Source organism: Passer montanus, unplaced genomic scaffold (assembly GCF_014805655.1).
Source record: "Passer montanus isolate IOZ18808 unplaced genomic scaffold, ASM1480565v1 scaffold5, whole genome shotgun sequence".
NCBI lineage: Eukaryota > Metazoa > Chordata > Aves > Passeriformes > Passeridae > Passer > Passer montanus.
The window spans coordinates 4,654,976-4,669,296 of NW_024369929.1; the positions used below are offsets into that span (position 1 = coordinate 4,654,976).

The 14,321-nt window shown below is 39.3% G+C and overlaps 1 protein-coding gene across 7 annotated transcripts in view; it reads right to left on the reverse strand.

Annotated features, from left to right (window-relative positions):
* LOC120508858 (myocardial zonula adherens protein) overlaps positions 1-14,321 on the reverse strand; it is a 63,888-nt gene that overhangs the window by 25,810 nt on the left and 23,757 nt on the right. For all 7 annotated transcript variants that reach the window (XM_039722842.1, XM_039722835.1, XM_039722838.1 and 4 more), the window contains exons 3-9: positions 12,110-12,268; positions 9,698-9,790; positions 7,230-7,343; positions 6,216-6,368; positions 3,278-3,403; positions 2,286-2,414; positions 441-526 (exon numbers count right to left, since the gene is read on the reverse strand). In XM_039722842.1, the coding sequence (XP_039578776.1) occupies positions 441-526; positions 2,286-2,414; positions 3,278-3,403; positions 6,216-6,368; positions 7,230-7,343; positions 9,698-9,790; positions 12,110-12,268 (860 nt within the window). The remainder of the gene's footprint in view (positions 1-440; positions 527-2,285; positions 2,415-3,277; positions 3,404-6,215; positions 6,369-7,229; positions 7,344-9,697; positions 9,791-12,109; positions 12,269-14,321) is intronic.

The following is a 14,321-nucleotide window of genomic DNA, read 5'->3' on the forward strand; positions in this document are numbered from 1 at the left end:
CTTAATATCTGGGCCATAAGTAGTAATCAAGTACTGTTATTCAGTCTCTGGTTATAATTCATCTTTACCCACTGAAGCAGTGTCATATACTTTGAGTTTAGCTAGCGAAAGTGTTCATAGTCACGATCATACTCTTCTGAATTTGGGAATGCAGGTTTAAGAAAAATGTAAGCCACAGATATGTCACAGCTTGTTCCACCTACAACGGACTCCACACATTTGCAAACAACTTTTCAGAAAAGATGCATGAAGGTGGTCATTCTTGCAAAAAATAATTGTCTTAATATTTTACATATCAATAAACCTACATTCAAATGGACAATCCCTACCAGACTGCAGTTTTAAAGTTAGAAAAGGCAAAATTCAGATGTCTACAAAACAAAGAAACCTCTCAAGTTTCCTAGCAATAGCAGAAGTTCCACAGGCAAGTCATATCTCACCTTTCACTGTCAGAGTTGTTTTCAGATTTTGCTCCAGATATTTGTAGTTCATTTAATTCAAGTTGTTTTTGCAGCTGGTGACGTTCCTAAACAAGAAAAGTTATCCTTCAGTTCTCCATGTATCAAAATGTGAAGGCTTCACAAAGCAAATTTCATTGCAATTCAAAACATCATTTGTGAAATTAAAATAGAAACTGATTAAACAAAATTCATGCATTTCCTATAGCCAAGAAGGACAGAATACATAATAATAAAATCTATTTCCCAGCTATGCATGGAAACAAGTTCAGTTTTCAATTTCCTATATGAAGATGTACGGCTGTACTTGAAACTGGATTTTTTTTCAATAAAAAGATGAGTCATCAAAATCTTTAACTACATAAAGTCAAACTGTCCACATTATCACTCCAAAAAGAACTCCCAAATCCAAGGCTTACATAAAAGGTACTGCTGCATTTTCTTCCCCCAGAGTATTCCTGTTTATTTTTAAGTGCCCACCAGCACAGTGCTTGTGAAGATCTGTGAGGATTTAGGGTCTGAGTCAAACAAGTTAACTGAGAAGTGTCAGTGTGTTATCCACCTTGATGGGAATTTAAGAGGCATTCAGTCTCACTGGGTGAGTATGAGCCAGATAAGAGCAGATTAAAGAACTAATGTGAACTATACTGCAATCCTACATTCACTGCATAATACTTAAAAGTTGTAGGCTGAAGCCCAGATTAAGTTAATGGAGCCACTAGAGGGGCATATTATTAGGTTGAGTAATTTCTCAGCATAATCATTAATTCCACTAATGGATTTGCAAGCATTAGACAAAAGGCACTCAATGTACATTAGACTAACGAGTCAAGCCAACAAGACTGGCTTGTAAAAACGTGTTTCTCAGTAGATATGATATTAAATATGTACTACAATAAAGTGAAATTGGTGAAAAAAACCACTTCATTTGAAAGAGCAGAAGATTGTACTCCCTCCACTGACTAAAACACTGTCTGCTCCTGTATTTGAGACAGTGAGGCACAAATCTTTAAAGATGAGATGCCTGCTATTGAATGAAATGAGAAATGCCAATGTACATCCAAAACCATTTCGTAGTCACTGCAGCCAAGGCTGCCCTTGAGCTTCACATTCCCCAGCAGCTCCTCCTTGTTGGTGAGAACAAGGTCCAGAACAGCACCTCTCCTCACTGGCTCCTCTATCAAATGCAGACTAAAGTTATCATCAACACATTCCAGAAACATGGATTGCTTATGCTCTGATCTGTTGTCCCTCCAAATGATGTCAGGGTGATTGAAAATCCCCATGAGGACCAGGGTTTGTGAACAAGAGGCTGCTCTCATTGCCTGTAAAGGGCCTCATCCTTTCAGTCTTCCCGGCTGGGCAGCCCCCAGTCTGATGTCACCTGTCCCTGCCCTCTCTTTAATCCTGACGCTGTAGGGTCTCCATCAGCTTCTTATCCATCCCCAGACAAAGCTCTGTGCTTTATGGACCTACCATAGCAACATTTAGAAGAGACTCTGGGTCATTTATAATTGTTACTTGATTAGGCTTAAAACACCTTGCACACTGAAGAGACACTGAATAGTTTTTAAATTCCCTCTTTAAAATAATGTTTCATTTCCTAAATAAAAGCTGCCCTGTAAGGACCATCAGGAAGAGAGAACAACCACCTCATGACAGGGTCTCTCTGGCAGTCCAGGTGCATTTACTGATATAAATACAGTAACTAAGATGCAAACAGCAATGGTATGTCACTGAGCAGGGAGCTGAGCAGCAGAACAACAACTGAAACTTCCTCCATGCACCTGGTGCATTTCCTGTCAAGGCAGCAGTCAGCTCTCCTACCTCTTCCATGCGTTCAATCAGCCGGTCCAGCTCACCAATTCTCTGGTCTTTCTCCTGTATGCTTGTTTCTGTAACCTGCATCTTCTTATTTGCCTCCTCAATAGCCTTCAGAAGCCGATTTGTTTCCTCCTGCAAACAAGAATTTTTACAGTCACATTAGCACCTAACGCATTAATGAGGAATATTTCTTCTTCTTTTTGGCTCTAGGGCCAGGCTAATAGCTCTAAAGAGCTCAAAGCTTTTCACTACACCTGCTCAGAAATCTGGAAGAGTTATGACCCTGAGAGTGAATTATATACAGCAAAGACTGCGGGTACTTTGAGATACACAAGTATTAGTAAAGCATCATTATGACAATCCAAAAGAAATTTTTATCCATTTCTTAGATAGCTGATTTCCCTTCCCTTTCCCCAAGGATGCTGTTAAATAACAGCATGAGAAAAATATGCTGCTGCAAAAGAAAGCTTTCTAAACACCATAGTTGGCCATGTTCAGCTTTGTACTTTTCTTATATGTAAAGCAATATGAATAAAAAGGAGCATCTATCTTCAATCTCCATCATTATCTGATTCTATAATTTCAAAAAATGCAACAACATACCGCTCATAGAAAGGTTTAACTTGGGGGTGGAGGGAAATTGGGGGACAGGAGAGTTCTTGCTCCAGTAGCATCCAGTGAAGTTCTCCTTTCTCCTTCTTAAACTGTCACTTCTTAAATTTGGACATTATGTTTTCCTTTTTTAGAGAATCAGAAGTTAAAAAAGCCTACTTACCCTATTTCAGGTTTTGAGATCTAGATTATCATTGATATTAGTATGTTTGAACACTTATTTTTCTTAGTTCTACAACCCCAAATGTTTGGGAAGCTTAGTAACTATGGCACAACTAATCACAGAGACAGGAGTGAAGGAACTTGCATCAGCTCCAGAGTATGAAGCAACTGAGAAATGGCATCCAAGCTAAGCACTGCTCTTACAGACTGGCTGTACATACCAGGAGCATTTCTTTCTCAGCCTTGTGTTTCTGTTCCTCTTCTCGCATTTTTTCCTCATACTGACTATACAGCTTTCTGGTCATCTCTCTCATGACTTCAGCATTGGCTTCCTGTGATGACTCCACCTGTGAGAGAGGAGGGTTGCCCCATCAGTAAGTACAGTACTGCTGGCAGCAGGAGAAAGAGAGTTCACATGATGAGAAAACAAGAGTTTGAAGTTAAGCTCCCCCTTGTTATAAATCTGGCATTGCAAAAGTAGATTTCCATTTCCATCAAGACCATTTACAGCATTCTGCCAGTATTCACATAATTTGAATCTGCAGAAGTTACTGTTCCATCAAGTTCCATGTTGTCTGAAATTAGCTCATTTAGTCATTTCTGATCCAAGACCAGGCCATGCCTCTTTGCTGAACCATTCCACAACAGCCTCCAAGTCACTTGGCTTGTTTCCCCATTGAAGTGATATTGTCTCCCCCTGCTCTACTGAAGCATGGACTAGAGGTGGACTAGACTCAACTCCTCTTTCTGAATTACCATGAACACTCAAAGCAATACTTTACTGCAGTACCCTCCCTGCAATCAAACCCAAAATTAGAATTCTCAGGTGTGTGGAAGGGTTAATTTTTAACAACAGAACCAGAAACTTTACTAGAGCTATGGGGAAGAAGGCAGAATGGTAATTCAGAGACAGGATTTCCTGCTGTTGGCTGAAAACACTGACTGAAACACACCCTCAGTAATTAAACACCAGATAGGTTATTCACATAGGTTAGGTAGATGGTTAGGTCCATCTACTATGTAAACCACAATAAAAGTGAAGTAAAACAGTTAGTACAGAACTTAGTTCTCTTCCTAGAGATGCTGTGAATCAGCCAATGTTATAGTGAAATGCTGTGGGTGCTACAAAAGTGACAGGAAGAGGAGGAATAAAGTGCTCCCTGCTGATCACCACACTTAACACAGCTACAAAACACAGAGTTCTGATGATTAAGGTTTTAGGTTGGATTTTTTTTCTATTTCATGGACCAAAAGGTTTAATAAACCCTTGGTTTCATCTTGCATGGCAGAAACAAGCTTGTTTAGTACCCTGTAGAAAAACAACAGTGTGTTTAATTCTTTAAAAAGGGATGAGCCCAGGAGGACTCCACTTGTACTCCACTGTCCCCTCTGTCATGTTGCCTAGGACAACCCTGGGGCACAGGTAGTCACCTGCACTTTATGAGAGGGCGTGGAGTTAAATGAACCTTCCACATTTCAGGAAGCCTGAAAGAATTGTATCATTTAGAGAAAGCCAATCATTAAACCCCAGATTCCTTAAGATACACTGCATTGGAACAGGATCTCTGCCTTTTATCTCCATCACTCCTTCCCTTACACCTTGTGCAATGAGGACAATGAGTGAAAACAAGCATAAAAAAAGTGGATGTATCAGGGCATCTGTAATAATACACTTAAGCAACATCTCCACTCTACGTTATTACAGATTTATGAATAAACCAAACCTTAATAAGCCTCACAGGTGTGTTCTCCACCCAGAATGTAATCATGTACACAGTTGTTACTGCTTTTCAACACCAACCTCCCAGATCCCACACCATCCCCTTACATTCACTGCTAGAATGAATTTCAGAAACTCTTGGCACCTTTTGAGACATAATTTTATATTTGACTGTCAAAGACAGTAATGAGGTATATTTTTCACTAACTTGGTAGTAAAACTGAAAGTGTGATGGCAAAATTTACACTTTTGCTGTGTAAATGCTGCGCCTGTATTCTGCAGAGCTTGACATGCTTGAAGATAAATAAATCCTTATGCATTCATTTGAACTGAGACTTCAGCTGCAGTTCCTTGCTCTTAGAAGCAGACATACCTTTCCCTGACTTGCTTGGGCCTGTCCTTAATATTATAGTGAAGCCCAAATTTCTGTTTTAAAATCTTAATTGCATCATCTTTGCCTCTGTTACTTGGTTTTCCCCTCTTTTTATTTCCTGCTGACAACAACAGGTGTAAAATCCAGCTACTTTTATAGCCTGTAGAGCTTCACTGTGAGAGGAAAGCAGAACATGAAATACACTTATGTTTTCTTGTTTAACCATTCATCATTAAGCATGAGTGCTAGTCACTAGCAAAACAGCCAGAAAGAAACACCTTCTCTCACAGAGAAGAAACACCTTCTCTCACTTTCTCAAGATTAGACATGAATATAGCTGCAGTCACCTTAATTTCAGAAACTTTATCAAAAATAGAAACTAATTTTTCAAAATTTGATTAATTCTGATGTAGTACCATATCCCAATTGGTCTACTTTGAGCAATTTTAACAGAGACAAAGGCTTTCGGGGAGGAGAGGGTATTGTTTGTCTTATTTGGGTTTTTTTGTAAGCTTGGGGTTTTTTTGAGATTAAAGGAATATATTTGGGTGATGAGGGGAGAACACGGTCAAGCTTTCTGTCATATTAAACCATGCAGTTTGTGTTTTATTGCCTTGCATTTCTCTGAAAGAAATAGCTTAATTCTCTTTTGAAGATGCTTGCTGTTACCTGTTGACCACATGCTCATAAGACTTAACAGACTACCTATTAAAAATGGTGCAATACCAAAGAAACTCAACACCAAGAAATTCAGGTAGCAATGTGCAGAGTTGTAACATTCCTTTACTTAATAGGAAAGGACACTAATAACCATTTAATGGTTTGAATTTTCACCTGCCAACATCTCTCACTCTTATGTTACATCCCATGTTATGGAAAGACTGCCTGTCGCCAGCTGAGATTCTTTGTTATTAAACCAGTATTGATTCACAGGAATAAGGGAGCTTGAGGGCATGGCAAGGGCATGAAGAATGAAGAACCCTTTGCAGGTAAGGCCAAGGAATTAATTTAACATCCACCTAATGCCCTTACTGTGCAGTATTTTTGGGGAGTTTGTACACCTCACCTTTAACTTCAGTAACTGATTTTCAATTTGTGCCGTTTCCAGTTGCTTTTGCTTCTCTCTCAGCTTTTCCATAGATTGCTCGTGTGTATGTTTTAAATTCCTTATTTGTTCCCTTATGTCTGTGTTCTCCAATGTAACATCCACTAGAGTTTTCTAGAAGAAAGAGGCAAAGCACATATTAAAAATCAGAAATAATTTGATGAATTAATATAGGCAAGATATTATGAAACAGACAGCACATTTAAAGAGCTTTCTGACATATTACTTCAGCGTGAAGAGTTTTGTAAGTTTTAACATTTAAAATTATGGCTTTTGTTGTTGCTAGAAGGTGTTTCTGTGAGAAGTATACTCAGTGAACTCGAGTCCTGGAACACTATTTAAAAAAAAAAAAAAAGGAACATGGATACATTTCAGCATGAATAATTTTCCCTTCTCTCTGAGGCCATGCCATGCATACAAAATGCAGTGGACTGAAAACATGAAAGTAATGTACAAGAACATAATATTCTTGTTAGATACAAGAAAGCAGAGACATTAAGTTGTTCAGCTCAGATACATGGGAATTTAGAAGTCTTTAAAAATTAAAATTCATTCCTACCTCCTCCCTCCCCCTGCATTTCACAGGTATGTAAAATCTCACAAGTGTCTGGCACCCAAACATGCCACTTCTTTTCTGTTACCAGCTGAAGGCAGAACTAAGTCAGGAGATGCACCATTCTGCACTATACAGACCAAATCCCATTTTCACCTTAGATCCTTCACAGAGACATGAATTGTGGTATTAGTCTGCTGCATATCAGTATCTCTTTATTGTACATTATTTGTAATTTTTTTAAACACAAGAACTTCTGGAACATTTTTGTTTCCTAAACTAGGTGCTTTAGATATCCAAGACAGTACTTTACGGTGTTGCTTAGTGTTAGAATCTGTATCTGTCATCCATGTTTTCTGCATGCTTTGAAATCCATGTTAGAAAAGGCAGCTGTGAGCTGGGAAGCAGCTATGAAGATGTACCTGCAAGTCTATTGATGCTGATGTCAAGGAGCTGTTCATTTCACTAAAGCTATCTAAGGCTGCAGCCTGCACTCGCACATGATTCTCTAAGGATTCCTGATGAGCATTTGTCACCTGAGCAGGGGAAAAAAAAAATAATTACATAGAATAATGACCAAGTTTACCTATTCTTGCCAAGAGAGCTACACAAGAAAAAGATGCCAAGGTCGTTTTCACTTTACTAGGATGCTTAAAATATACAGGCCTCAAAGTACAATCTTACAAACAAACAAACAAAACTTAAAATCCAAATAATCTAACAGAAATAAGGCATGAGTATCTAAGTTTATTGTTAGTCTGCAATCACTCTAGAAGCTGGTTTTTTTTTTTGAAAGGACAAGAGGACAATTGGCAGCTGTCTATTCAGACAGATTATATACACAAAGTGGGCAGATTGCAAAAATTCAGAGTGAAAAGCAGAAGAATGCAAGAAATAAGGAAATCAAGAACTGTGAATTGTAGAAAGGCCTTAATTAAGAAGGAACTGACTAATCAGGTATATAGAGAAGCAACATCAAGATGTAAGGAAGAAACAGTACAAAGCAGGAAGGGGAAGCCAGAGGGCTTTGTTGTGTAAAAATTAGTCATTTTCTGATATGTACACACACACATGCTTAAAAACTGAAGGGGGGGAGGGGAAAGACACAAAATGACATCATTCAAGAGGAGACCAAAACTCAAACAGTGTAAATAATTGTGAAGGATCCAGTAATAAAGAGGGAAAGAGTATTACTAATGAAAGCCAAACAGCTCACATTCTTAGAGGGACCAGATTTGCTTCTTGACAAAAAGAGAAGAACACCAGAGACTGATACAGGGGACAAGGGTGTAGTAACCAAGCCATACACAGATTAGGTCAGCATAGGGAGTAGAGGCCAAGTAGTCACTGTCAACCTTCCATAAATGTGTGCTCATGTAAAACAAACGACAGCAGAAATGCTTTGGATGGATTAAGAAAGTTACAAGGTAAGAACTTGTGAGAAGAAGCCCAGGGCAGAATACTGGAAGAGCAAATTTCAAACAAACTTTATGAACAAAAAGTTGTCCTGGAAATTGGAAAGATAAAAGCACAGTGATTGAAAGCTGAAGCAAAGAGTATAGAAAGGATTTTAAGCAGGATTTGGAAATAGCACAAAAGACAACAGTCATGTAAAACCAAAATCAGCTCTTAAATAACTAACCAAACAAAAAGCTCACATTATTAGGAAGAACAACACTTGTGCTTCCTTTCAGGCAGTCGAGAGTACTAAAATAAGGAAGGATGTCTCCTAATGTGCCATTTATGTCAGAAGGAAGCTTCATGAACTGCTAATTTGCCGGAGAACTAGATATTCTGTCAGAGCTGGTCAGAAACCCTTAATTAAAGAAGAATTTCTGACTCATGCAGGATTTCTACTGGTCTGACAGAAGTTCTGGAAGTGCAGGATATCATCACTGCTATTCAGTAAAGATCAGCAACAAAGACAACAAAGCTGCACCTGAATCAGCATTTAGCACATGCATACTGGGGGGAGAGTGAGTCTTGTTGGCTTTATGACTATTTAACACAGTTTGCAGAAATTGAGTTTTTTCTCTCTCTTCCTCTCAAGTCAGGGTGATTTGTTTTCTATTTTTTGAGACCAGTTGCACAGAATGTAAGTAACAGTTTACAGCAAGTTCTGATTTTTGTGTCTAATACAGCATGCAGGGAACTGACAGCCTCCAAATGAGGAAGGCAGAAGGGCACAAGTCAAGGTCCCAGTCCCTTGAAGTCAGAATACTTTTGATTGCCAAAGCTTCCTCTGAACAAGGGCTGTGAAAATCAATGCTGAACATAAATTCAAAGCAAGTTTTCAGGGGGATTTTTTAGATCAAACAACTCAGCAGTTTAATATGAAAGCTATTTACAGAGTGCAACAGCTTTTATTGCTAAAGCAGCATGTCAGAAGAAAGGTCATTGAATGACTGTTGAAATGTTCCATTAAAAACCAAAAGGTAAATAATTTTTAGCACTTTAATACTAATGAATATTGCTACTTCTTTTACTTAGTGTTTAAACAACAGAGTCAGTAAAACAGAGCAAAGTATTGAAACAACTCCAAGTTATCAGTTTCTCCTAATTATCAATGTTATTTATTTGATTCACCTGCAAGCTGTTACATCCATCTCCATTAATTACCAATACACACTAGCAATGGTATCAAAATCATTATTTCATTTCCAAGAATTTCCAGCCAGTTAGTAATTTCATATGCAAAAGCATCTCTGTCCTGCTGTACCTTCCTGGATGGAAAAATAAATAACAAAAGGAAACTACAGATTTCACATAAAACAGCAATTGGAGTGGTTTGGGAGATTAATTCTGTTCTGCTAAAGCAAAAGAGAAGTTTCTAGATAACACTGGGAGAGTTATTCCCATATGCTTTCCCTGCAAATGAATGGGTACTTACTTTCAGTTCATTTGTAAGCTGCTGTATTTTTCGTTTCATTTCATCATATTCACCATACATTTTCTTTCTTACTTTTTCCAGAGTTGCTCTCACCTGGTGTCAGAAAAATCAAATGCCTTTATCAAAATTTTGGATTATACTGTTCATATAGTAGGACATTGTTTTTTTCTCTATGTTCTTCATTGTTACTTTCTGTAATTTCCATTGTTAATCTATCACTGCACAACAGCAATTTATTCTCAAGGAAAAGACAAAATCTTAAGTCTCAAGACTTGTCTACATAGGGATGACAGAAATAACTGTCACTATGAGAAATTTCAAACCTCTGTGTACATGTCTAAACATTTATAAATTAATAATTTAGATAAATTAATGTCAATTAAATATATGTAATTAATTCTAACCTGATTACTAAATGAATTAAAATAATTTGATCATATATTGTTTTATTTCTGAAAAAAGGCGTGGACTTCGTGTACCTCTATACTTTTAAAAGTGATTGGTTTCCCCTGGGTATCCTTTGCAGATAAACACTTTTAATTTCAGTCTTTTAAACTTATATCTAACTAAACAACAAACTAGCTTACATTTACCAATGCAATTTCAAATCTGAAGAATGGAGAACTCAATTTGATTTCAAGAACTATGGATGCAAATTATTCTTTGCCTTTCTAGGAAAAAACACACTCAAAAACCCCCGAATTGGCTTCCAGTTTGGCTTTACATGCCACTGCAGTCATGTTTGCCCACAGCCTACATAATTCAACCTCTTTTTTTCCCTTCCTCACCTCTACCAAGCACAGGCTGATTGCAGATCATTGAGGTCAGTGAGTTTACTGTGTCTGCACAGTGGGGTGAGGGCAAAACTTCAGCAGGGGATGTTTTTAGCAGCTCTGCATGGAATCCCCTCACTCCCAGAAAGGGGGGCACTGGCCACCAGACCTGTGCAAGGAGTGCTCCCACCCGTGGCTCCCTTTGGGATGAGGAAGAGAGCAGGGAGCTGACTCCTGCCCGGCACCTCAGGAAAGCACCGCTCACCCTGTGCCTCCCCACGCACAGGCACAGGCACACACCCTCCTGCAAGATGGAATTTGACAGGCAGAGGAAGCTGTCAGCAGCTCTGACATGGCCCATCATTTTTGGTCTATTTGAGTCAGCACATACATGGCACAAGCTGAGGACTCTTGTTTAAGATTCTGCTTTTAAAGATGCCACTACTCTAGCAGAACAAAGATCACAAAGTAGCAGAGCTGAACACGGCTTCCAGAAGACCAAAAGCCAGCATGTCTCCTCCCCTGTCTTTCCCACTTTTTCCTGAAACCATCAGTACCCTGAATGCACAAGCAAGACATGCAGTTCACCTGGTGTGATGTGTCCCTCCATAAGGGACAGACACGGGCAGGGAGATGGTCCCAGCCCAAGCAATCCCAGGTACCACAGACAGTGCAGTTTGGGGAGCTGGCCCTGCTGTGTGTCAATTCACCTGCCCCTTGACACTGCCCCAGCAGGGCAGAGAAACTACCTAGGCAGGAGAACAGCAGCCAAGGCAGGCAGTGTGCCTCAGCAGCACCACAGCACTGCCAGCCCCTGCCAGTCCCTAACCTCAGCTGAGAGTGGGGAACACCTGGAGCCGGCAAACCGGGAGTACTGAGGGAGAGAAGCAAGTGCTGATAGCCACAGAGCAGGCAGGCAAGGAGCACACATGATTACATGATTACAGTGCTTTACACTGCTGCTTGACTCAGGGTTCCTCCCTTCTCTACCAACTCAGTTTGCACTTGAACCAGAGTAACACAATAAACGCTGACCAACAGCCTCCTGGGTGGTGAAGGTGGATGGAAAGAGGTCAGATTATTTGCCCTGACGTAATTAGGGTGTTACCGCCAGCCTGAGGGACAAAGACTGATGGGCAAAGAGATGCTGAGTTCCAAGAACAGAAAAAATTCAAGCAGGATCAAAAATGCATTTTGTGTTTTTCAGGCAATCTTCTGCCTGAAAATGATAAATGAGCAGGCACAGAGAAAGTAGTACAAAGACATCCTTATTAGGCTGACTATTTTAAGGCCGCCCCAAAATATACCCAAATGACTTTACTATGTCACCTAATTTAGAAGCCTTTTCAAAGCTAAGGATTTTGGGGTCGGGGGAAGCAGAGGAAGAGAGAGACTATCTTTTCAGGTGTCTCCTTACATAGCTTCTTCCATTAGCAAGCACAGGTATGGGGCATGATTTTTTCCCAACTCAAATACTACCAAGGCCAGCCTCTAGCTTCAGAGTAGGTTCCCAGTTCCAACTGAGATGTTGGGCTAGACATCAGTCATCCCATTATACTCTCACAGCTCTACGTATATGGAAACATATGGATATATGGAAAGGGTATTTAACAAATTTTGAGGTGAAAGTGTAACTCACTTCTTTAATGTAATTCATCTCCTCTTTCAGCTGATCAGCTGACCAGCCATAAACCACCATTTCTCTCTTATGGTTGTTGTCAGTTCGGTGCACAACACCATACACCATCCCATGAGAGAGCTTCCCTGGAGACATCCCATTTGGAACATGGTAGAGCTCCTAAAAATTAAAAAAAAATAAAAAAATCAGTACTTATTACTTAATCTGAATTAAAAAAACCCAGCAAATAAAACCACAGTAACTAAGGGCCAGGAGAGACACCAATTACAGTGAAAGCACAACAGAACATATGAACACTAACTCCTAAACATTTTGGAGTCAACCTGTCAACCTTCATGTTTTTGGAAAGACAACGACCAACTTATAATTGATAAAGAATACAGAGATGCCTAATTACCACTACCTTCAATAGAAGTCATCTAGGCACAGCTAGAGACAACAGGCTGATTTGTACAAGGAGAGGTAGAGGCATGTAAGAAAAGGTTAAACTGGCTTATTTTCATTCACCACCAGATGTTACTTTTCTGCATTCTTGCAGAACACTGTCAGGTCTCTAGTTCCCTCTAAACTCTTGCAACCACAGAATTATCCCTCATTCCCCAAACTCCCTGCTGCAGGAAACAAAAATTCACAAGTTTACTCAAAAAACATAGAAAGTTCTAAGAAACTGAAGCTAAAACATTTAGACTGTTCCTTAAAAGAGAAAAGATCTGTTTCTCTTGAAGATAAAGCAGAATTTGGAAACAGCTGTTACTGATAAGCTTTGCACATTCTGTTTGAAAGGTCAGTTCTAAAGAAAAATCAGGCACGGATTGTTTTACTGAACCTACTTTCTTAGGCTGGATATACCAGATACAGGTCCATTTGAGGATATTTACTACATTGACTTTAGAATATGTTTTGGTTTGTTTTTTTTTATTCTAAGCATTGTCTAAATGCTCTCTTTGACACCAAACAGAGGCTTTAAGAGACAAAGCTCAGCATCTTATATCCATCTGCAGCTGCATCCTGGAGATCTTCCATCCTTACCATGACAGTGAAGAGAGGACACCATCTGCAGCCTAAAGCAGCAGCACTCTCAGTTTTTAGAAGCAAAATCAACACAACTATGCTGGCAATATAAGAATAAATACTTCTTTAGGTATGGGGGAAATTAACAGGAAAACTTACTTGTATTAAGAAAAATTGACAGAGACAGACATTTGCTTTATATTGTGTCCTTCCCACATGGCACTGACTGATTTTCCTCAACACTGTAAATCCTACACACTCTTCTTTATCACATCATTAATAGTTTAAGCATGTTGCTGAAGCTCTGGGTGTGTGTGTGCAGGGCTGGGAGGGGAACAATCACAGACAGACACCCAATAAAGAACATTTCAGGCATAGAATAACAAAGCTGTAAGCCTTCATTTGAGAAGAAAGTTTTAAAGCCACTTAATGAAGAAAACATTGGGCAACCAGCCCTACCTATACATGTTGTAATTTTGCACTTTGAAAACATTATTCGCAAAACTTCATATCCTCAAAATGAGATGTTTCATAACTATGTATTATTGGGGGTTTTGTTTTGCTGTTTGGATGTGCACAAACAAAAGCTCTACACCTCATACTTAGAAATAGAGAAATACAGAAACAAGATGCGGACATGACTCAAAATTATTTTGTGTTTGTTTGCTTCCAGGGTTGTACAGTTTCTTTCATAGTTCATTGCAGCTCCTCCCCTGCATCTGGAAAAAGGGATTACACACAAGTTTCCATCTTCCTGATAACAGAATGAATAATCACTTTGATTGTTTAGAGGTTACCAAGGCACCAGACACTGAATTCATAAATCCATACCCTTTGCCCATGATCACTCATTTTTAATGAGGTGAACAGCTGAATACCAGCAATACCAAGGTCCTTTGTGCCTCTGAAACATTAGCAGAATTGTCTAAGTGCTCTTTGCAGAGCTCTGGCATAAAAATTCTGACCAAGTTCCTTATTTTTAGAATATTATGAACACATTCCTAAGGAATGCTTTGAAGGATGCCCCCTCTCCCAGCCCCCCCTCACCCCCCAAGAAAGACCAACAAATTCAGACCAATGGGTTTGCAGCTGGAGAATCACCCATGGCACTTACATATGTATTTCAGAGATGAACAGACACTTAAATTTACATTATAATGGACAGTACATGCAGGATTAGGTGCTCACAAAGGCAGACTGG